At 45.5% G+C, this 23,566-nt stretch overlaps 2 protein-coding genes and 1 long non-coding RNA gene across 4 annotated transcripts in view; 2 read left to right on the forward strand and 1 right to left on the reverse strand.

Moving 5' to 3' along the window:
- The first annotated feature begins 4,334 nt into the window (after window positions 1-4,334).
- Window positions 4,335-16,321, forward strand: LOC134557604 (fatty acyl-CoA hydrolase precursor, medium chain-like). Its single transcript, XM_063410741.1, has 13 exons — window positions 4,335-4,695; window positions 5,881-6,073; window positions 6,910-7,054; window positions 7,503-7,636; window positions 7,973-8,126; window positions 9,863-9,964; window positions 12,260-12,364; window positions 13,018-13,158; window positions 13,243-13,329; window positions 14,302-14,449; window positions 14,637-14,768; window positions 15,096-15,168; window positions 15,585-16,321. The coding sequence occupies exons 1-13, from the start codon at window positions 4,623-4,625 to the stop codon at window positions 15,757-15,759; spliced, it is 1,662 nt and encodes a 553-aa protein (XP_063266811.1). The 5' UTR covers window positions 4,335-4,622; the 3' UTR covers window positions 15,760-16,321.
- Window positions 14,783-21,813, reverse strand: LOC134557609 (uncharacterized). Of its 2 annotated transcripts, XR_010082083.1 has the most exons (4): window positions 21,675-21,813; window positions 21,341-21,553; window positions 15,230-15,328; window positions 14,783-15,101 (listed from the first exon to the last, which is right to left on the reverse strand). It is a non-coding gene; the product is annotated as an uncharacterized LOC134557609 (long non-coding RNA). The 2 variants fall into 2 exon arrangements; XR_010082082.1 differs by lacking the exon at window positions 21,341-21,553 and having other exon boundaries at window positions 21,675-21,809.
- Window positions 21,814-21,973: 160 nt separating this feature from the next.
- The window catches only part of PDCD2L (programmed cell death 2 like), a 48,313-nt gene continuing 46,720 nt past the window's right edge, over window positions 21,974-23,566 (forward strand). Inside the window, exon 1 of the mRNA XM_063410744.1 lies at window positions 21,974-22,090. Coding sequence (XP_063266814.1) covers window positions 21,980-22,090 — 111 coding nt within the window. The 5' untranslated portion in view covers window positions 21,974-21,979. The remainder of the gene's footprint in view (window positions 22,091-23,566) is intronic.

Consider the following 23,566-nt stretch of genomic DNA (forward strand, 5'->3'; position numbering starts at 1 on the left):
TAAACTGACTTCCTAACACAGGTTAGCACTAAAAATAAATCAAAGTGGGAAATGCCAGAAGATCTTAATGCCAGAAGATCTTACTCATTTCTGTGGAGGGAGAAGCACTGTGATGCTCTTGTCTTATCCTAGAGCCCTATGGAGGTGAGATTCACAGTCCCTGTAGCATGTGGTAAAGCTGTCCAAGCTTCAGAGGATCTAGCCCTATATTTTATATTCTGTAGTTTCATTGAATTCTGAACAGAGGCTGCAATGTTTGTCTAATTTTTTGCAGCTCTTGAACTCAGGACAGGTAGCAGTTCATTAAAGTGCAAAGAGGCAAAGGTCATCATGTGGCAGGATTTTTTGATTGACCCTTGACTTATGCATTATCCACTGATTGAGGGCAAGCTGCAAAATCTCTTAAAATTAATGCCAGACAGGAGTTGAGAACTGTCCTCAGATTTACAAGCCCAGTCTGTGTCACTGGGGTAAGAGTCTCCACATTTGCAAAACATACAGGCCATGCTTCCAGAACCCCCAAAGTATCTCCAGACAAGGCTGTAGGGATCTGAAATACTATTGTTTGTTATCTTACCCTAAGTAGGATGGGCAGAGTTTGCAGAAACTGGTTTGCCCACTGAATATTCAGATTGGCTGCTTCTTCAGGCCTGTCTTGGGTTAAGTAACCCACAAAAAAAGTGTATTCTATTTCATCTGCAGAAAGCAGTTGGGAGATGGTTTCCTTTTTTGTTTGTTTTGTTTATCTTTACCTGTTTTAACTCTTGGGAGAGAAGGGTGGATACCTTCTGATAGCAGACCATCTATTAAAACCAGGTGAGGCAGTGTTTCTTATCTCTTTCACCACTGTCCACCCTCCATGGGATATCGGCTGTTAATGGGCCATTAAGGCTCAGCAGTGACATGACACATTACATCATCCCATTGTGAGATGCTCCACCCAGTAGGGAGGAGGCAACCATTCCCTACTCATATAAAAATGGGGACACAGGGACCCCAGATCAGCTGGGTTTTCCACTGGATTCTCAGAGGAAGACTTGACTCATCTCACCACCACTGAACCTGTCTACAAGATCATCTCTACTCCAAAAGAATCTTCTGTCATCGTCTCTACTCCAACAGAACCACATCTGTCACTCCACAAGGACATTTTTGGAGTGCTTCCAACACCCTGGCTGACAGGGGTCAGGTCGTATTCCTGACTCCATCAGGGCTTTCTAGGACTTTTGTTTGTTTGCTTGTCTGGTTGTGGGGTTTTTTTGTTTATTATTATTATTATTATTGTTATTATTATTATTATTACTGCATTTGCATTTTTTATATTTCTAGTAAAGGAACTGTTTCTCCTATTCCCATATTTTTGTCTGAAAGCTCCTAATTGCAAAATAATAATAATTTGGAGGGAGGGGTATTTACATTCTCCATTCCAAGGGAAACTCCAGTTTTCCCTGACAGATACCTGTCTTTCCAAACCAAGACTAGGCCTGTGGATGGGATATGGACTCAGACTTTTTGCAGAGTGAGTAACTGAGAGAGAAATCATCAGTAGAACAACAGTTGAAGAGAAAAGCATGGAAATTAAAAAAGTAATGGATGGGGAAAAGAAAAGGAAAGTAAATGGGAAAATATGGAGTCTAATAAAACCAGCAAAGATCAGGAGATAAATTGGTTTTCGAAACAGAGTTTGTTACAGCAAAAGGAGAGAGCAGCAGGTGGAGTACAGGGTATTTGGCTTTGCAGCAAAGGACCCCTCCTTAGCTTGCTGATCACAAGTGAGCTGAAGCATGACTGCTCACCAATGTGGGAGCTGAACCACAAGGAGGGATTCTTGCAGTTCCACCTTGCATGGGAGCAGCCTTCCCTTGCCTGGAACCAAAGCAGTCCAAGGTAAGATGTTGCAGCAGCCCTCTTGTTAGAGCGTAGAAATGAGCCGAGACACAGACTTCTTGTGTGTCACAGCATGAAAAGGGTCCTGGTTTATTCCTCTTTACAGCTCAGCCATCCTGACTCCACTGACTCTGGCTGCAGAAAGCTCCTGCTGTAGGTCTCCATTGCAGCATCTGCTGGCTGGTTATTTCCAGCTAAACTGTGACTGCAGGGATTAGTGTGCAAATTCTGACTGCAGGGTTTTACGCAGCTAGAATGTGACTGCAGGTTCCAACAACAGGCTCTAACTGCGGCCCCAGGTGTGATTCTCTCTCCCCAGGATCCTTCTTCACAATCTCCCCCTCACCAGCTCACCCACTCCCTTTTATCACACTTCTCTTTGTTGGATACATCTGTGACTCATCAGGGGCCAGGCTGTACTGGGTGATTGACACAGCTGTTACTTATCAGGGCCAAGGTCACCTGTATTCCCTTCTACAGTAAGAGGAGACAGTGAGAGAATTTACAGCAGCACCCAAGCAGGCAAACAGGAGTGCAGAGTTGACTCCTGTGCAGTGCTTCTGAGATGTCTCAGAAGCCTTCATTGCACAGATACAGGTAAAGTGTAAGATAACTTATTCTTAGCTCCATCACTGGTAGCCCAGGCCCCTGTGCCATTAATTGCATTAGACAAGGCACACATCTCTCATTACTGTATACACTGCATGTTCAAGCAGTGCAAACTACTCCCAGACCAGTTTTATTGACCTTTAGTGCCACTCTTGAGAATCAAGGCAAAAAGTCTGCCAGGGAACACCTACAGAGACACAATTCACTGTAATTCTGCACCCAAGCTTTTGTCATCCTTGTTTTCTCAGCAGCTCAGATTTACAGCGTTTCCCATCTGCCAGTGCACAGAGCACTCGCCGTGCCTCAGCCTCACGAGCTGCACCCCAGCACAGCCTGGCAGGGCGTGCAGGGCACTGGGCACAGCTCAGGAGCCACCACAAACACAGCAAAGGCTGCAGACACAGCATGCACTGCATGGGGTCACCGGCAGAAGCTGCCAACAGCTTGCTCTGTGAGCAGCCTGCCCAAAGTTGACTGGGGTTTATCTCCAGGGGCTGTAAATCACACCAGTGCACATACACGGAGGAAGAGTTGGACTAAAGTACACAGGCAGGATTTGGAGGAAAGTGCACAAGCACAGCCACAGCACTCAGGATTAACAGGTGCAGAACAGATGTGCTAAACTAATTGAAAGACTGTAACAGTCTTGTAACCCACTGAGCTCTAAAGAGAGGTGTGAGCAGGAGTGGATCTCCTGTAGAGAAGGAGCACCTCTCCTGTGGAGACAGGCTGACACAGCTGGGTTGTTCAGCCTGGACAAGAGAAAGCTCTGGGGAGCCCTTAGAGCCCCTTGCAGTACCCCAAGGGAGCCTACAAAGAAAATGGACAGGGGCATTTGCCAAGGGCATGTGGCAACAGGACAAGGGCAAATGGCTTCAAGCCAATTAAGGTTGAATTCAGATATGCAGAAGAAATTCCTCCCTGGCAGGGTGGGCAGGCCCTGGCACAGGGTGCCCAGAGCAGCTGCGGCTGCCCCTGGAGCCCTGGCAGTGCCCAAGGCCAGGTTGGACACTGGGGCTGGGAGCAAGCTGGAATAGAGGAAGGTGTCCCTGCCCATGGCACAGGGTGGGATGAGTAAAGCTTTGAGCTTCCTTCCAACCTAAACCATTTGGTGATCATATCATATGATTCTTTGAAATGCTGTTTGTGACTGCAGAGAATTCCCGTGATCTGAAATTGCAAAACTGCCTTTCTGAGGCAAGACCTACTCACTCAGAAAAAAAGAAAAAAAAGAAAAAAAAAAAAAAAAAACACCAAAACAACAACAAACCAAAAAAAGGCAGAGGTTAATACTTACATAACCCAATACAACCTCTTAGGCAGTGTGAGCAGAAAATCTCTATTCAGCTATTCTCTCCTCTCCTTTTCAAATCATCCTTCAATTATGGATGTGAAATGATTCAAAATAAATCCTCTGGATTTTCCAGAGCCATTAGATACATAGTTACCACCCAAATACCACCCTTTAATATTGTTCCCACTCTACAAAAGCTCATAATTCATCTCTTTCTTGTTGTAACTGGGTTGCAACACTATACCAAACATCTCCGAACACACAGGACTGAGTGACAGGTGCCTCCTGCACCCGGCAGGAAGAACCGGGATTTTTCCAGTATTGCTTTTGTCAGAAAAGTATTCTTTTATGAGAATAAAAATCTCTCCACTTTTACTTCGGTAAAAGCACACTTTTCAGGGGTATTGCTTTGGACTTGGCTATATTGTGATTCTTACACCGAGATCCTAATAGCAGAATGAAGTCAATGTAATGAAGTAGAGCGGAGGAGCCTTCCCGGTCTCTGCAGTGCAGGGTGAGGAAAGCCTCCCCTCCTTGTCCCAGCCGGGGCTGTGCAGCAGCAGGACAGCGCTCCCGGGAACGCAAGGCTGTTCCCAAAGGTTGGGGAGCGCGCTGTGCCCGAGATTCTGGGAGCGAGGCCCCAAAGGAGCAGTGGCGAGGCAGCAGGAGCCCCGTGGGGCAGGAGGGCTCCCCGTTCCCGAGCCCAGCCCGGCAGTGCCGTTCCTGGCTCGCAGCCCGAGCGCGCCCCCGCCTCATCCGTGTTCGCCTTGCGTAAGGTGGCCCTGGCCGAGCCTATAAAGGCGCAGCCTGCGGGGCCGGTGCCAGCGGCACCATGGCAGCTGCGAGGGACACGGCGCTGCTGGCCTGGATCCTCTTCGTCGGGGGCACGGCGCTGGCGGCCACAGGTAAACACCGGGGCTTCTGCCCTTTGGGCCCTGTAGGGCGAGAGGCCACCTGCACATGCCTCCTGAGAACAGGGCACAAACCCTGGGCTGAGCTGGGTACAAACCCTGGGCAGAGCTGGGAACAAACCCTGGACTGAGCTGGGAGCTGACCCTGACCTGAGCTGGGCTCAAACCCTGGGCTGAGCTGGAGACAAACCCTGGGCAGAGCTGGGCCAGGCACTGACCCTGGGCAGACCCAGGCAAAACCCTAAGCTGAGTTGGGCACCAACCCTGGGCTGAGCTGGGCACAAGCCCTGAATTCAGATGGGCGGTGACAATGCACTGAGAGGGGTGCAAACCTGACCTGAACTGGGCACAAACCCTGGGTTAAACTGGACACTGACCCTGAGCAAAGCTGAACACAAACTGTGGGCTGAGCTGAGCACACAAACTGAGCTGCAGGAGCAAAAAGTTCATTTCAGTTTTTAATCTGCTTTCAGTCATTTGTCTTACTTGCCTTCCTTGCAAATTGCAAAATCAAATCCCTGTCCCAAAACCTTGCCTGCTGAGGCCCAGCAGCCACACTACCACATCTGTAATTTGGTATTAGAACTTTAATACTGATCTTAAAAAAATGAGTCTTGCTTAAACATTAACAGGAATTGTTTGTGCCAGACTATTTTTAGGTGGGTTAGAAGCTTTTTCTTTTGGCTGTACATACTGTCAAGGGTCTGCAATATATTTTCTCTGTTTTCTTAATGAGAGCAATCTAGTGGAGTTTTGTCTAACAACCCAGGGCAAAAGAAAGATTAAGATCAATATGCAACCACAAATGCGTGTGTGGTAAGACAATACATATTACATACCTGAAGGAGCTTGTACATACACACCAATCCAAATTCAGGCTGCAATAATGCCAGCTATACCGATTTAAAAGAGACATCATAAAAGTCTGTTAGAATAAATTAGTAAATCTAAAATTTAAATGAGTAAACACTAGTAATCACATCTGTAAAATAAGTTACTCAAATGAAAGAGTAAAATAAAATAGATTAGAATAGTGTACTATTAAAACTGATTAGAGTTTGTTGAACCTTTATGTACAGAGACTCCTTGTTTAAGTAAACAAGTTATATATTTGGGCAGCAAATCTAGCAATTACTTAGAAACAGACCAATTACGTGATTTTGTGCTCCTGTCCCACAGAACCACCAGAAGCAGAGACCAAATACGGGAGAGTCCGAGGGTACCAATTCAAAGTGGACACAGCTGAGAGGACTGTAAATGTCTTTCTGGGACTTCCTTTTGCTAAGCCTCCGGTTGGATCACTGAGGTTTTCTGAGCCCCAGCCACCTGAGCCATGGGAAGGTGTCAGAGATGCCACTTCCTACCCACCAATGTAAGGCGATGATAAAACCACGGAACCTTGAAAAATGTTACGCTCTCTCCAATTCCATGGCACTGATGTACACCCAGGGCCATCCACAAAGAGAAAGTCCTTGGTGCCCTCTCCTTGCACCTGCAGCTGTTCCAGTGGGTGCATTTCTAAAGACACACTATGAGCTGCTCTCTGCCCAAAGCTGCTGTTTCACGGGCATCAGTGATGACCTGAGAGGGAGCAGCACTTTACAGATAATGCTCTGGCTCAGGAGCACTTGGCCATCACTTACCAGTCACTATAAACCTTAGGAGCAGAGACAGAAAGAAGCTGAGGAAATGTTGGAGTACAGCGTTAGGGGAAAAAAAGGCTGAGTCAAGTGCCTGAAAGGGCACATTAGAAATGCAGAGCAATTCTCATCTGTGTCATTAATGTCTCACTCCCCTTGACATACTGCCCTTGTTTGGTGTCTCAAGCCTAATATCTACCATTCCAAGATAAAAACGTATTGGAGATGTAAAATGATGAATTTATCTTCTCATTGAAATAATTTATAGCCATATGTATTTGCTGATATATTTCTGTGATATTTGGAAACATGCAAAATTGTATCTGCATGTCACTCACTTTGTGCTTTTACAGCGTCTTTATTTTACAGATCTCATTAATGACGGGTCAAAGGAAGAAAATATAAGAAAATATAAGAAAAGAGATTATATTTGCAGTTGCTACCAATCTAGAAATGTGCCAGAGATCAGTTTCTGGTTGGCACTTTGTTGCAGAAGTACAAAAAAGATTCTCTTCATAGCTTTAAAGTTTTGTTAATTCTCTTGCTTGTTACTTTCTCATTTATTTAGGTGTCTACAAGACAAAGTACTAGGACAGTATATTTCAAATGTGGTTACCAACAGAAAAGAGAAAGTTCCTCTCCAAGTGTCTGAGGATTGCTTGTACCTAAATGTGTACACACCCGTTTCTACAGGAAAACAGGAGAAGCTGCCTGTAAGCAAAATCCTTATAACACCTTGAGCAAAATTATCTGACAGGAAACCTTCAACCTGTGCCATGAGCAGACATGCAGGGACAGTTTGGTAGTGATGATCAACTTACATGCTTTGCCCCAGCAAATATTAGCTGAAATTAGAAAAGAGATACAAAATCCTGTTTTACAAATAAAATTGTACTGGCGTTTTAGCTAAGCAGGGTTTGTTTTAATGTAAATGATCGGTCCAAAGTCACAGGGCACTGACACAGTTCATGTATTTAACAAAATCAGGGCCATTTTGTAGACCTGCAGGCCTTTGATTTGGAAGATTTCTACCATTTGTGAAATGTAATCGGAACCAATCAGGACTGAAACAGCACCAAATTTCATACCTTGCGTTATATTTCGTTTTTATCACTGGGACCTCATACCTGTGCTGGGTTGATCCTGCTTTTCTCTTTCCAGGTTTTAGTATGGATCCATGGAGGTGGATTAGTTGTTGGTGCAGCTTCATCATATGATGGCTCAGCATTAGCAGCCCTTGACAACGTGGTGGTTGTAACAATTCAGTACAGATTAGGTCTCGCTGGATATTTTAGGTAAGATGGTTGATCTTGGTCTTTCCAGAATGATTTCCAAAGTGATGTCTGCAAAGGCTTTGTAAAGAGAAGTGCAGAAGGCTTGCTTATGCAAAGAAACATTTCAGAACTGCACCTGCAAGAGTTGGGGACTATGTCCAGTTCCAAGGCAGCTTCCAGAGCTGTTCTTGTGGGGTTGCTGCTCCAATCTCAGCGCTCTCCAAGCCATTCATTTGTCACTTGTGTAGAGAAGTTCTGTGCAGAGAATGGCAGATGATTTCTCACACCACAGACTGTGATTTCCTCTGCCTTTTTGCTTGCATTGAGCATTTAAACAAATCTGTTCTCTCCCGGCAGCACTGGTGATGAGCATGCCCGAGGTAACTGGGGATATTTAGACCAAGTAGCGGCTCTTCGGTGGATTCAGGAAAATATTGACCATTTTGGAGGAGATCCAGGATCTGTCACTATCTTTGGAGAATCTGCAGGAGGAATCAGTGTTTCTGCTCTTGTAAGTTCACAGTAATATTCAATTTTAATTACTTAGGGGGAAAATCCCCTCTGTTGTTATGAATTTTCCTGGTTTGTTGAGTGTTCATATTAAAGGAGAAGTGTGCAGCAGCTTCTCACGCTCGTGAATGTAAACACAGGACTATGTTTTGTAAACATTGGCAATGTTTTGAATTCCTTCTCCAAGAGAAGGGGAAGTTGAATGACAGCCTCCTTGACTAACGTGGTAGAGAGGTGGGGATACTATTCTCCAATCTATGGTCACCTTGCCACAGGTATATATATTAGGAAAATAAACTAAGGGGCGAGTCTTCTGCTCTGTATGCTCTGTGAACCCACATGTGTCTCCCCAGTCTCATTTTCTGGTAGGCCTCGCGGTGATATCTGGTGCTTAACGTGGGGCAGTGTTTGTCGCGCTGGGCAAGGGGGCGTCACGAGACATCAGAAAGACTGGAACAGTTCTATTAGGAGTTTGTTCTCTGAGAACATCGTGGGTTTCTTATGCAGCTGTAGAAAACAGATTTTTTTCTTCTTTTTTCCTTGTCTCACGAGCTTGCAACTGCCCCACGTTGGGCACCAGATATCACCGCGAGGCCTACCAGAAATGAGACTGGGGAGACAGATCTGGGTAGACAGAGCATGCAGGGCAGAAGACCCAGTTTATTTACAAAACTCAGTTTTATACATTTCTTACGGGAGCATAGATTGGAGAATGGTATCCCCATCTCTCCACCACATTGGTCAAGGAGGCTGTCATTCAACTTCCCCTTTTCTTGGAGAAGGAATTCATAACATTGCCAATGTTTACAAAACATGGTCCTGTGTTTACATTCACGAGCGTGAGAAACTGCACACTTCTCCTTTAATACGAACGCTCAGCAAACCAGGAAAAGTCATGGCAACACCACTCCATGCATTTTCAGTATCTGCATGAGAAGTCTGTGAGAGAAAAGGGACAGCGTTACAGTGACACATCACCTGGGTCTTTGATCCAACAGCAAGGCAACAGTACAGCAAAACACAACAGATTTTGATTGATAAAAATGTGTCACTTTCATACTCAAATGTTGTAGTTAAGTAACAGAATGCTTTACTCATCTGCTGAATTAAATTCTGGTTGGTTTGGGGTTTCTTCAATGTCAAAACCCATCAAACTCTAACCTCATGAGAAAAGTCCTTTAAGAGCAGTTGTGGGCTCTCTCCCATTTTGTTTGCTTTCAGAGCCCCTTGTACAAAGTGACCAAGGTGAATAGTCCTGATAGCTGAAGCAGCCCTGCAGTTTGTGTGCCAGTGATTGTGTAAAATCTCCTCTTGCACACGGAGCACATTGGCTGTGACGCTCTCCTTCTCCAGTCCCTTTGGTACAGATCCCACAGCCAAAGCAGGGTTCATTGGCCACGGGGTATTTGTACCCACTCTCCTCTGGCCAAAAGCTCTTCTTTGCCCTTCTGCAGCAGAGCCAGGCTGCCCTGGGCACTTCCAACCTGCACCTGGCTTGCCGTGTGGTGCCGGGAAGCGTTGGAAGCAAAGTGCAGTGCGAGGGCAAAGGCAGCTGAACTCCTCATCCCTGCCAGCGCTGCCAAAGCCTTTGCACACCTCCACTGTGGTCAGAGGCTGCACAAGAACACTCCGATCACATGGGCTGTCAAAATGTTCCAAATGGCCACTGCTGATGCTGGAATCTGCAGTCACTGGGGAGAACACAGTCCTGTCATGCCTGTTCTTGCCTTTCCACAGGTCTTATCTCCCCTGGCCAAGGGCTTGTTCCACAAGGCCATTTCAGAGAGTGGTACTGCAACCCTGGGCTTCTTCACTGACCAGCCTAACAAGGATGCACAAGTGGGTACTTGTGGTAATTTTAATTACTTTTTTCAGAAAGCTTTGCATATCTTGAACTCTTCATTCCAAACTATAGAAACAGGTTGGGGTTTTTTTCTTGTGAAACAAAACAGATAATCATTCAAGAGAATATTTCTGTGTGCAAATTGTACATGTTTAATGATGTGTTGTTTTCAAACACCCAAATATCCACAAAGAAAAAGAGAGAAGGCAGGGAAGAAGAATGAAATGTAAAGGAATATTGTAACAGGTAGTGTCTTCAAGAAAAGTCAACCTATAATTTTTGGCTGGATATTGGTATTAGACTCTGAGTACTTTTCTCTTCCCCTCCTGCTTGATGGAAGAAGTAGTGTGTACAAATAACCAAGACTGTATTCAGGTTTTTATTATGAGAACTACCAGCTCCCACCCCTTTCTTTGCTCTTCAACTACAAAGAACAATTTCCAGCAACCTGGAACCTGGGACATAAAAGAGACAGCTCTCCCTAATGACAGCTTTTGCTCCAGCCAAAAAGACATCAGCAAGGGTGGTACAATGTGCTCTCTGTTACCCTGCAGATGGTTCATTCTCTTACTGCTTTATGTCACCAGCCTTCTCAGCCCAGCCTGTTATTCACCAGAATTATCTCACAATATTCGTAGAGGTTTCACGTTTGCTGATGTTTCCGTGTTAAATTTAGCGTAGTGTTTTAAATATTTTCATATTGTGAAAATATGATCAGAAGAAAAAGGCAAAAAAGGCTCAACTGAAAAGATTAAAAAAATAGATTGTTTAACACACACCAAAGGAAAGAGGGAAAGAAAAAAAATAGTAAAATTAAACTTTTCAAAGCACTCTTCTCTACAATGGTTTACTTTCTCACACTCAACATAAAGGGACAAAACTTGTCATTTTCAATCAGTTTCACTATTCAAAAATAATCTTTCATCAGTTCCTTAAGGAAAGGAGTGTCTCTTAGAAACTTCTATGGAATTTCTCCACTAACAACACAAAAGTTGTCTTGTGGATCTTATCTCTTACAAAGACAGCCACCCAGGAACCTGCCTTTGTGAGGTCTTTCTCAATAGCAGCTTTCCCAACACTGCATATGGACCATATGTGCTTATTAGGGGTACTGTTTAGGGATGCCTCTTCTAGTATAAAACAAAGATTGTCTTCTATTTCTAAAATCTTCTCAAAAACTAAAAATCTCCTTTTCCTTAGGAGCAAGGAGCTTCATATCACTTTTAACTAGAGCTTTACATCCCCCCACAACAGCATTCATATGTTACAAGAAAAAAAATAGTCTATTATCCATAGTTTACTGGAGAAGTCCAGCCAAATTAGGCCACTCTTTCTCCTTTGTTCCAAGTAATCTTTTCACTCACTCTTCACTGACTTCAAGTTTCATGCTATGTCTCTTTATAGATCAATCACTTTGTCCGTTCTCACTCTAGGAAGGGCTGGTGCTCTGGGAGTTCCATTTGTTGGCAGGAAAGCGTTAAAGCTTACCCAGGCCTGCGGTGCTAATGTGGACGGCAGCTGCAAAGATCTCAAAGCCATGCTGGTGGAGGAGGCTGATGGATGTTTCTTTTCCACCCCTCGAGCTGATCCAGGGTAGCTCGGCTCCGGGCTGCCATCAGAGTCTGCAAGCTCCCTTTCCTCGCTGCCGGCTGCTTCGGGCCCGGCTTTGGCCCGGCCCCGGGCCGGCCCCCTCTGCGGCAGCCGGGGAGAAGAGGAGCTCGGCTCTGCCCGGCCGGGCCCGGCCGCTCCCCGCGGCAGCGGCTCCAGAGACCCGGCAGTGCCCGGAGCGGGCCTAGGCCGGGCCTAAGCCGGGCCCAAGCCGAGCCCCGCCGTCCACAATGGTACGCGGTGGCTTACCGGGAGAAAAGAGGGCGAGGGCTCGAACAAAGCCTGTTTTATATGGGTATTACAAAAAGTTGCATTCTGTTTTCTCAGTGGTCAAACCACATGCCAATAGTCAAGACCCGGCCCTTGATAGGTCCTTTGCTTTTCTAAAGATATCAAAGGTCCTAACAGGGCAATAGTCCATATTCTTCTTTAACTAAACACCAAACTGTGTAAAGCTTTAGCAGTATTTCTGTATCAAAAACCTGGAGGCAGAGGTTTTCTCCTTCTGCCCAGCCCGTGGTATGAAGGACTGCAAGGGCTTCCAGTGCCCTCCCTCTGGAGCTGGGACAAGCCAGGCTCCAGCAACTTTGTGCAGGAGCTTTGGCTGCTCCCCCTGGACTTGGTGTCTCATAGAGCCAGACAGAGGAAATGTGTCCAAAACTGTTTGTCTTCACTGCTTGCAGAAAATTGCTGCTGTCTCTGGCTGTGAAAAATCCAGTTCTGCTGCAATGGTTGAATGCTTGAGAGGAAAAACAGAGGAAGAACTACTACAGATAACACAGAAAATGGTAGGTGAAATGATACTTCCTGCATTTAAATGACTTCTCAGACTTTTTCATAACAGACAATACTCTTTGTGTGCTGTAACACTAACAGAACCTGAAGTGGATGTAAAATCTGACTTTCTCAGGACATGACAGCACTGCAGCTCTGCACTGACCCCTCACCTGAGAAGTGCAAACATGTTCCTGCCCTTCCATTCTGCATGCACTTGGAGCTACCTGTGGTTTGCTGTTGTGCTCTGCCAGGGCAAAGAAAAGAAAATGGCACCGATTATTCTGGAGAACCTGAAAATCAATTCATGTATTATCTCCTACTTAAAAGCTCTTATCACAATGCTTATGTGCCTTTGAAATTTCAATACAGAAATTGGTTTTTTTGCCTCACTGTAGCACATACCCATGAAAACACTAAATTAAGAAAACATGTAAATTCAACATCATTAGTTCTCATTCACAAACATTAGAAATATCTTCACAGAGTCTTCTGCCTAGTGCAGAAAACCAGACAGAAAAAAATTTAGAGACAGCTTGGATACAATTATTTCTTGTATTTTCATTTGGCTTCACTTTGGAGCTGCAGTAAAAATCTGAACACCTTTTAGAAGAAACATGAATATGTTAAGGAAGCTTTCTTTTCCTTCTTTCCCCTTTTTGTTCAGGATTTGTTCTTCGTCAGTGCATGTGTAGATGGTGTCTTCTTTCCAAAGAGTCCCATGGAATTACTATCTGAAAAATCAATCAGTGCAGTCCCATACATCATAGGAGTAAATAACTGTGAATTTGGATGGGGACTTCCAATGGTAAGACACTTAAAGTGTTGTTATTTAAACACCATTATGTAAATACAAGCTGTTTTAATAAATAAGATTCTCTGTATCACACAGATGATGAAATATCCTCCTTTTGTGGATGGTCTGGATAAAGATGTTGCACGTCAGATTCTACAGAGCAACCTAGCATTATTCATTAAGGTAAGAGACCATGTTCAGAATAACCCGTGCTGCTTCTTCACTGGCCTGGCTGTTTGTACCCTTGGAGGGACATATTTCACTGGGAAATGCCATTGTGTTGGACAGCTCCCTGAACTGGGGCAGAAAGGGGCAGAGATGTGCTGCATTCCTGCTACCTCTAGTGACTGAAAATACTCTCTAAATTTGCAGCCCAAATGCCCCTCTTCTTCAAAAGGAGTTCTGTGGAATCCAGGAGGGATGCAGCACCTAAAGACAGGTCTCTTGGGGTATTTTAGATACCCCCAGGTTATGCAAGACATGCAGAGTACCAGCAGGTATGACAGGAGACCTATGGGACACAACCTCCTGAAGCAGTAGCTGCTACTGGAAAGGAAAGCCTGAGAAGTTTAGGGTGCACTGACACGTTCAGATTTCTTGAGGTTTTGCTTCTCTGTAATTGACAAATCTCTTGGCTTTCTGGTGCCTTTGTGCTCTCCTGAAACTACTGTGTAGAAATGTACAGATTAAGAGGTGAGAAATAAGGACTCTATAAGCAGGGCCAGTACCGGCAAGGGATCATTCAGTGACACAAACATCCAGCATGAACTTAGACATGCAGAGCCCAGGCTTGTTCTGAATGGAAGAAATGATGGTCATCAACAGCAATCAATGGAATTTATGAAATCCAGCAGGATTTCTCTGCTGTGATGAAGGCTGTTTTCACAGAAGGAGAACAATCAGCATCACTGACTGCTGTTCATCTAAAGGTGTTTGATCCTTAGATCTTGCATCCCTCTTTTCCCCAAGATCACCTGTGCCCAGAGCTGTGTAACTCCAACCCTGAGCTCCCAGCCACTCTGACACAGCTGAGGATTCTCCCTGGAAGGTGATGCTTGGGGTTGAGGCAGGGATGTGCAGATGCCACACTCACTTACTGCTCTTCCTCCTCCTAATGTTCATCATCATTTTAAGTACTTTTTATTGCTGTTGCAGGGTATAACATCTGAAGTTGTTGACAGAGTGTACAACGAGTACATGGGGGATGCAGAAAGCCCTGCTCAGGTCCGGGATGGCCTCCTGGATGCAATGGGAGATGTCTTCTTTGTCATCTCAGCTGTGGAAGTGGCCAGATACCACAGAGGTAACTCAGCAGTCTCCGAACAACTGCAGGATTCTACGTGGGGCTGGTGTGGGCAGGCTGCAGCCCTTCTCACTATCCAGAGAACTGGCAGTGTTTTCATTTCACCAAAACAGTTTTTAAGGGAAGTTTATTCTCCTAGGAGCAGGTCTTTTCAGCTCTCAAGGTATCCCTTTTCTGTATCCTCTAGATGCTGGCAACCCAGTCTACTTTTATGAATTCCAACATCGACCCAGTTCAGCGGAAGGTGTGGTACCAGAGTTTGTAAAAGCAGATCATGGAGCTGAGATTGCCTTTGTCTTTGGAAAGCCATTCTTAGCTGGTGATGTACCCAAGCTTACTCCATATTCCTTTTAGAACCTCATTATTACTCATTTTAATTACTTCAGGTCTTTAGAATAGAATTTCTCTCTTATAAGCATTAGAAGCTACAGAAATATTATAAGCACAATTTATATTTGTAGGCATTATTATGAGCATAAACATTTTCTGTCTTCAGTAGCTGATACTTCTCATTACATCGTTCATCTGCAGTTCTCTCCTAGGAAAACCTCCAACAGCTCAGGGCAGAAGTGGAAATGTTGCTGTTGATAGAGCTGATAGTAAGTATTTACTTTCTAATGTGGCAGTTTCATCTCTCCCTTTGCAGGAGATGCTACAGAAGAAGAAAATACACTTAGCAGAACTGTTATGAGATACTGGACCAACTTTGCCAAAAATGGGTGAGAATCACTATGCTACTTACATCTCAAGTTTTGTCTGTGCTGCCCAGAACATACTTACCTGCCTGAAACAGTACTTATATGGTGGTTCCTAGAAATTTGGCAGAATTTAAGATAAATATTGAAGCAATGTCTCTACTCAATGGTCTTTCAAAAGAACCTGCAAACATGAGAAAAAAAAAAGCTAAGGAGCAGTTACTCCACTGCCATGGAATTTTAGATCTAAAATTAATGGTAACTATTAGACTTCTGCTTTTCCACTGATGAGCATTTTCATAAAATACTGTCCATTTATTCAAGTACCAGAATCACATCATCTGGGCTCCTGTTGGTTTTCTGAAATGCTCTGACCCTGAGCAGCCAGAGAGCAGTGGAGTGGAAAACGGAGAGCTAACTTTTTGTTCTCTTATTTCCAGAAATCCCAACGGGGAGGGCTTGGTCCACTGGCCTCAGTACGACCTGGAGGAAAAATACCTGGCAATAGACCTGGAGCAAAAGGCAGCAGAGAAACTGAAAGAACACAGAGTAGAGCTTTGGGCACAACTCAGGAAACAAAATCAGACTGGAAGAAGAAAACACACAGATTTATAAGAGCTGTGGAGGGTTCGGTTTGCTTTTAAAACCCAAGGGAAGTCAAACAAAACGAGTTTGTCAGGCTGCAGAGCAATAATCACCTTCTAACTCACTGTTGTGTAATCTGCTGTCCTAATCACAGTGAAAGGAGAGAAACAAGGGGCATTCAGAATGTTTGTCAGACTAAAAATCACTATTTAATGAAGCAAGCAGAAAGAAAAAACCCTCAGTCTTTCCAGGGTCCAAACAGACCACGGGACCTACTCAGTGCATATCAAAACTGAATACTAAGGTGGGAATGGGCAAATGAATTGAAATCTGTAAGAAATTATCTATATGGAACAGACAATGAGTGTCAGACTATTATATGCTTATTCCCCTCTTCTTTCAGAAGAGCCTGGTCAGTTGTCTGTCCTTCCTAGAGCCTCTTTCTGCTTTAACTGGAAATTGCCTGTAGGCAGCAGAGCATCCATCAAACTGTGTCTGCAAGGTGGGCTTGACACCTCACAAAAGAGAACAGAAAATCTCCACTTGTTTCATTGGTTTGTGAATAAATAAATGTTGCTTTGACTTTTTGGACCTTCCTTTTTTTTTTCACTTCTCTGACAGAAGCTAATTCTGAGAGGTAAAGTCACACCCGAGAAGCCAGAAATGTGCCCAGATTCTTTCTTCCACCTAAATGGTTTCAGGTATTCACAGAATTCACAGAATCATTGGGTTGGGAGAGACCTCTGAGATCATCGAGTCCAACCCAAGCCCTGACACCTCAACTAAACCATGGCACCGAGTGCCACATTTTAAACACATCCAGGGATGGTGACTCCACCACCTCCCCAGGTAGGCCATTCCAATACTTTATCACTCCTTCTGTGAAAAACTTCTTCCTCATATCCAATCTCTCTTTCCCTTGGTGCAGCTTGAGACTGTGTCCTCTCGTTCTGTCAGTTGTTGCCTGGAGAAAGAGACCAACCCCACCTGACTACAGACACCTTTCAGGGAGTCATAGAGAGCAATAAGGTCACCCCTGAGACTCCTTTTCTCCAGGCTGAACACCCCCAGCTCCCTCAGCCGTTCCTCACAGGCCTTGTGTTCCAAGCCCCTCACCAGCCTCGTTGCCTCCTCTGGACGCGCTCAAGCCTCTCAAGGCCCTTCCTAAACTGAGGGGCCAGAGCTGCACACAGCACTCGAGGTGTGGCCTCACCAGTGCCCAGGACAGGGGAAGAATGACCTCCCTGCTCCTGCTGGCCACACCATTCCTGATCCAGGCCCGGTGCCACTGGCCTTCCTGGCCACCAGGGCACACTGCTGGCTCATGTTCAGCTGCTGTCACCAGTGCCCCCAGGTCCCTTTCTGCCTGGGCACTGTCCAGCCACACCATCCCCAGCCTGTAGCACTGCACGGAGTCGTTGTGGCCAACGTGCAGGACCTGGCACTTGGACTTGTTAAACTTCATCCCACTGCACTCTGCCCATCCCTCCAGCCTGTCCAGGTCCCTCTGAAGAGCCCTCCTACCCTCCAGCAGATCAACTCCCGCTCCCAGTTTGGTGTCATTGGCAAATTTACCAGATGAAAGACTCAATCCCCTCATCCATGTCATCAACAAAAATACTGACCAGAGCTGGCCCCAGCACAGACTACTGAGAACACCACTGGTGCCCGTCTGCCAGCTGCATGCAGCACTGTTCACCATCACTCTCTGGCCTGGCCATGCAGTTCCTGACCCAGCAAAGAGTGCTCCTGTCCAAGCCATGGGCTGCCAGCTTTTCCAGGAGTGTGCTGAGGGAGACAGTGTCCAAGGCCCTGCTGAAGTCCAGGTACACAACATCCACAGCCTTTCCTGCATCCACCAGGCAGGTCACCTGGTCATAAAAGGAGATCTGGTTTGTCAAATGTGACCTACCCCTCCTAAACCCACGCTGGCTGGGTCTGATAGCCTGGCCATGCTGTAGGTGCTGCAGGATGACACTCAATAACAACTGCTCCTAAGGTACCTCAGTACCTTACTGGGTACTGTGGTCAGACTGACGGGTCTGTAATTACCAGGATCCTCCTTCCCACCCTTCTTGTGAATGGGTGTCAGTCACACTGGCCAGCTTCCAGTCCTCTGGAACCTCACCAGTGAGCCAGGACTGTTGGTGGATGATGGAGAGCAGCTTCACAAACTCCTCTGCCAGCTCCCTCATCACCCTGGGGTAGATCTCATCTGGGCCCATTGTTGGAGAAGATGAAAATTTAACAGGAAGTCTTAGAGATATGAATGTTTAGCAGAAGGTTCACTAGAAATGAAAGCAAGTTTTGATTTAGAAGAATAAAAAATGTTTAAGTTAGGATTGCTGAGTTAGTTGTTGCTGGACAAAGGTTAAGATCAGTTGGAAAGGGATTTTACGGCTATATCAAAGGATATGTGTACCGTAAACAAAGAAGATGTTCTTACCAAGCAGAAATAGGTATTAGAAAGGCAAAAGATACCCTAGGCAAACAAAAAGATGTTTTTACCAAGTAGAAAAAAGGTCTAAGAAATTTCCACTGCAAAACAACTTTAAGTTTAAGCTGTAACATACTAAGTTGAGGTGACTGGATTGTACTAACCATAATATGGTCATGATATTAGTTGTGATAGACTACAGGTAAATTCAAAGGTATTGTGTATGATGCCGATTGGTTTTTATGTATTAAGATGCTCAGTAAAGAAAACTATATAATGCATTGTAACCAAAACTAAAGTGGCTTCAGGCATGTCTATAAGCTGTAGCTGGCAGCTTTAGATGTAGGGTCTGTTACCCATGACCCAAGACTGCTGTAACATCATCTATGTAATAAACAGCATTTACGAAAAGAGACACCTGCTGTCCCGTATCTCTCATTTCAGGCTCTTACAGCCCAAAGATTTATGACTATCCAAGCATCTCAGCAGTTCTCTGACTGCCTCCTCCTGGATAATAGGGGGACCACTCTGCTCCCTGACACCATCTACCAGCCCAGGAGGAGAGTTGTCCTGAAGGCAAGTCATCTTCCCACTAAAGACTGAGGCAAAGAAGGCGTTAAGCACCCCTGCCTCCTCCTCATCCGCAGTTACTAAGTTCCCTCCCAGATCTAATAAAGAACAAAGGTTGGTCTCACCCTTCCTTTTAACACCGTTATATTTGTAAAAAACATTTTTATTATCCTTTACAGACATCACCATTTTAAGTTCAAACTGAGCTTTGGCCTCCCTAATTTTGTTCCTACATCCTCCAGTAACCCCCTTAAAGACTTCCTGAGAGACCTGACTATCACCGCGGGGCCTGACCAGAAATGAGACTCGGGAGACGGATCTGGATTCATTGGGCAGAGCAGGGCAGGAAGACCCGTTTATTTACAAAAACCCACTCTCATACATTTCCTATGAGGCCTGTGGATTGGAGGATGGAATTCCCACCTCCCCACCAGATTGGCCAAGGAGGCTGTCATTCAACCTCCCCTTCTCCTTGAGAAGGAATTCATAACAAGGGCAGTGTTTACAAAACATCGTCCTGTGTTTACATTCACGAGCATGAGAAACTGCACATTTCTCCTTTAAAATGAACGCTCGGCAAACCAGGAAAAAACCTCATGGCAACACCTGACCCTCCTTCCAAAGAGAATACATCCTCTTTTTATTCCTAAGTTCCTCCAAAACCTCATTGCCCATCCAGACTGGATGTTTGCCTCATCGACAGTCTGTCCCTCTGCCCTCAGGATCTCTGCTTTGAAGCACGCCTGCCTTTCCTTAACTCCTCTGTTTTTAAGGGCTGCTTCCCAAGGAATTCTCTGAATAAGTCTCCTCAATAGGCCAAAGTCTGCATTCCAGAAGTTGACTGTAAAACTCTTCTTGATGTTCCTCCTGATTTCACCAAATATCAAAACCTCTATAATTTCATGGTCACTGTGCCCCAAGAGGCCTCCAACCACCACATCACCCACAAGCTCATCTCTATTTGCAAACAGGTCGAACACTGTCCCTCCCCTGGTGGGCTAATGTTGCCATGAGGTTTTTTCCTGGTTTGCCGAGCGTTCATTTTAAAGGAGAAATGTGCAGTTTCGTGCGCTCGTAAATGTAAACACAGGGACATGTTTTTGTAAACACTGCCCTTGTTATGAATTCCCTCTCAAGGAGGAGGTTGAATGACAGCCTCCTTGGCCAATCTGGTGGGGAGGTGGGAATTCCATCCTCCAATCCACAGGCCTCATAGGAAATGTATGAGAGTGGGTTTTTGTAAATAAAGGTCTCTTCCTGCCCTGCTCTGCCCGATGAACCCAGATCTGTCTTCAGCGTCTCATTTTCTGGTCAGGCCCCGCGGTGATAGGCTAACCCACCAGCTATGACAAAATCTTTATGAAGCTTTCAGGTTCCTGTGCAGGACCTGAGGCTTAAGGCCCTTTCACAAACTATCCTGGGGTGTGACTGTGTGTCCTTCAAGCCTTCCTGGCAAATTCCCAGTCCTGTGGCTGGAGGGAGGACGCAGTGATGGCAGGACAGATGCCCATGCAGGCAGAGGGGGGAGGTGGGCTGGTGTTGTTCCCTGCATGTTGTTGGCTCAGCACCACCAGAGAGAAGAGCTGACGTGCAGAGTGTGCACCCCCAGCCTCCCACAGCTGGGGAACGTGTCAGGGCAGGCAGGGACTCAAGTGGCTTTTTTTGCCAAGTTACATGGAGGCAGGATACAAAGGAACAGTGTGGGAATCCAGGAGGCCAGGAGAGCTCTCCTCCTGACCATAAACAAACAAACAGCCCTACTCTAACTACCCTTGAACTGGTGCCCAGCTCCCACATCCCACAGCACCCCAGGGGGCTCTCACAGGTTCAGCCCAAGCTGCTGCTGCAGGTGCTGACCCTTTGTAGGTGTCTCCTCCTCACCTCTGGGTTCACTTGCCTTTGCACACCTGTGGATCTCAAGCACTGTCATCTGCACTACCTGGCCACCCCCTTTGGTGCATCTCCCATAACTTGTGAAAACCACCAGCTGGTGCAGTTAGTGACAGCTCATTGCAGCAACCAGACTGCTGCTTCTGCCACATTTCTTACCCCTTCCCCTGCTTTAGTCTGACACAGCCTTTAGGTCCATTATTGCTGTGTTTGTTGCATCAATGTCCTTGTACATTCACAAAAATCATTATCTTAACAAGACAGAAGAAATCCTGTGTGTTTGGGAATGCAAAGCCATAGGTATAACTCCTGTGGAGAAGAGAGATATTTTATTAGGCACACATGATAACAAAGTCGTTTCTGACTGTGTGAGAGGAAGTGTTCTGTCCATCTGTGGATTTCAACCCCAAATATAAAGACTGGTACAAAGACTGTCAAACAGCTGAGGAAGGAATAACACCAGAGCCACAGTGTATAAGCTACATTTAAGCAGCAGATTCTTACATTATGTAATTCCAAACCTCTTTTCATTTCGTAGCTTTAGTATTCATGGTCACTTGGCATAGGTTCCCAGCTGCACCTATATTTGAAGACATTCTTAGCAGTATATTTACTGATAATATTTGGCAAGAACTGCTGCTATTCTGTTTATCACATTCTGTCAATAAAAGCTTTAATCTTTTTTTAAAGAGTGTATTAATTATCCATAATTACCATAATTGTCTTTCCAAGGTGGTCACCAAGTATGTTCATTCTGTGCCAGTCCTGCTTCTCAGGTCATCTTGTTGCTAAGTGTGAAATATGTCCTTTTCATTAAAAGGACATATTTCTTTGCTGTTTGGTCTTTGCAACTTTCAAGCCTAATCAACAAGGAGGGAGATTTAATCCGTGAAATAGAGCGGCCAACAAGCTCTAAGTGATGTCCAGCTGTTAGAAACACAAATTCCTGGTCAGCAGAATTGCCTTGTTAAGGTTTGGGGCTGGACCTGTTCCAATGATCTCGTTCACCAAGAGAAGACAGAATAGTAATTAATAAGAGACTACGTACCTTGTAACCAGTGCACATTAATGCACTTTCGTTTGCTAAAAGGTGGAAGGAGTGGAAAGTTTGGCAATCGTGCTTCTGGCTTCACGGATTTGCCACCCCGTGCCCTTTCCGCGCTGCAGTGTGGATGAATGAGTGCCGGGACTGCGGCGGGAAAGGGCCCGTTTGGGGCGGCCCCGAGCTCCCGGCAAAGGCTCCGCGCCTCAGCCGCGGGGCCGGCAGCGGCCACGGAGCTCCCGTGAGGGGAACGCCCGGCCCGCGGGCGCGCGCGCGGCGGGTGAGTCGGGCACGCGCACAGCAGCGGGGCCATGGCGGGCGGGCCGCCCGTGCTGCTGGGGCTGCGCGACGCCGCCATGAGGGGAACGGGCCCGGCCGGGCCGCTCCCCGCATGGGCCACCAACAAGCTGGGCGGCACCGCGGTAGGAATGTCAAAGACGATTTCCCTGGAAATTAGCAAAAAGGAAGTGACAAGGAAATAGAGGGCAAGACCGGGTTGGCCGCTGTACTCGTGACCAATGTTATAAATGCCAGGACAAATTTATTGCCAAATTCAATAATTTGGTTTATTAACATCCAAATCACAAAATTTAGAATCAAATTATAACAATTTTAAACAATAAAAACAAAACAATACGAACCCCACGAACAGTGAAACTTCCTTGACAGAAGTTCTCCCGGGAAAAGTTGAGCCAAGGGTGACCCCAGAGACACAGGACCTGGCAGTCGGTGTATCTAGCTGGGTTCACGAATTTGCCATGTTCGAGGCTTGGTTTTTATACTCTTTATTCTGCCTCTGGCAATATTTCCCCATACTTCCCTTTGTTTCTTGGTTAGTTATTCAAACCCAAATTCGTCTCCGGTCAGATTGAAAAAGAGCTCCCCTCCCAAGTCCATGTGTTAATATTCAGTTTTTATGGATCCTTATAGTTGATGAATGTTTGAGACATGGGTGATATTGCTTGATGGTCTGTGAAGGTGGCTCCCGAGGTGTGAGTTGCTGATACCGGCTCATCTCAACCGGTCCCCTCCCAATACTTGAGAAGGCTGCAAAGTCTTTTGTTCCCTTCTGAATGGAGACGCCTGATTTTCAGGGTGGTCAGTTTCACCATCTGCTGCAGAAACCTCCTGAAACACAGACTTTTACCTGATATAAATTTATACAGCTTTATAATTTTCCAGTTTATCATAAGAACATGAATTAATCATCTCACGTTTTTCACAACCAAGAAGAGCATACACACCTGCTATGGGTTGTAACCCTATAGGCAGGGAAGGTGGAGGTATAGGCTATACTGGACCTCTGTTATTTTTCTGTCACTCATCTTTTATCTTTTCCCTTTCAGGATGCCAGCAAAATTATGTCACAGATGCTACCAAAAGCTTTATATGAAAAGAAACTGTGGTTCCTTTTTTATTATTCACACCCATGTCAACAGTCAATGTTATAACCCATCCAAATTAGGTACTTATGTGCAAAATGGGAAAAAATACTGGATTGCATAAAACTTAGGAACAAGTGGTAACAGGTTGGGAAGTGACTGTCCAAAAGGGGAGGGATGGATTTGTTTCACATTTGCCATTGGGAGTAGAGTCCAAGATTTGGTAAAAGAGCAACTGGTACGCAAAAAGGCAACGCCAGACAGCAATCTAACTCTGTGTCAATTTCGCTCCAAGATTTGTATATGAAACTATATATAGAACAATTAGAAAATGAAATAGATATCTCAAGACTAGGGAAAAATCTGTTTGTGGAAAGATCTGTTAGAGGAAAGAATAAGTAAGGAACTGAACATAACCAGTTGTTGGGTTTGTGGAGGGCCTTTGATGTCAGAGGAGTGGCCACAGAAAAGCAGTAGCTTCGGCCCAGTTAAACTCCTTAAGTGGAACCAGACAAA

The sequence above is a fragment of the Prinia subflava genome, chromosome 13, assembly GCF_021018805.1.
Source record: "Prinia subflava isolate CZ2003 ecotype Zambia chromosome 13, Cam_Psub_1.2, whole genome shotgun sequence".
NCBI lineage: Eukaryota > Metazoa > Chordata > Aves > Passeriformes > Cisticolidae > Prinia > Prinia subflava.

Coding starts and splice junctions, on each gene's coding strand:
- LOC134557604 (XM_063410741.1), top strand. CDS start 4,623: ATGGCAGCTGCGAGGGACACGGCGCTGCTGGCCTGGATCCTCTTCGTC. Junction 7,637..7,972: donor GGTCTCGCTGGATATTTTAG/GTAAGATGGTTG, acceptor CTCTCCCGGCAG/CACTGGTGATGAGCATGCCC. Junction 14,450..14,636: donor AGTGGCCAGATACCACAGAG/GTAACTCAGCAG, acceptor TGTATCCTCTAG/ATGCTGGCAACCCAGTCTAC.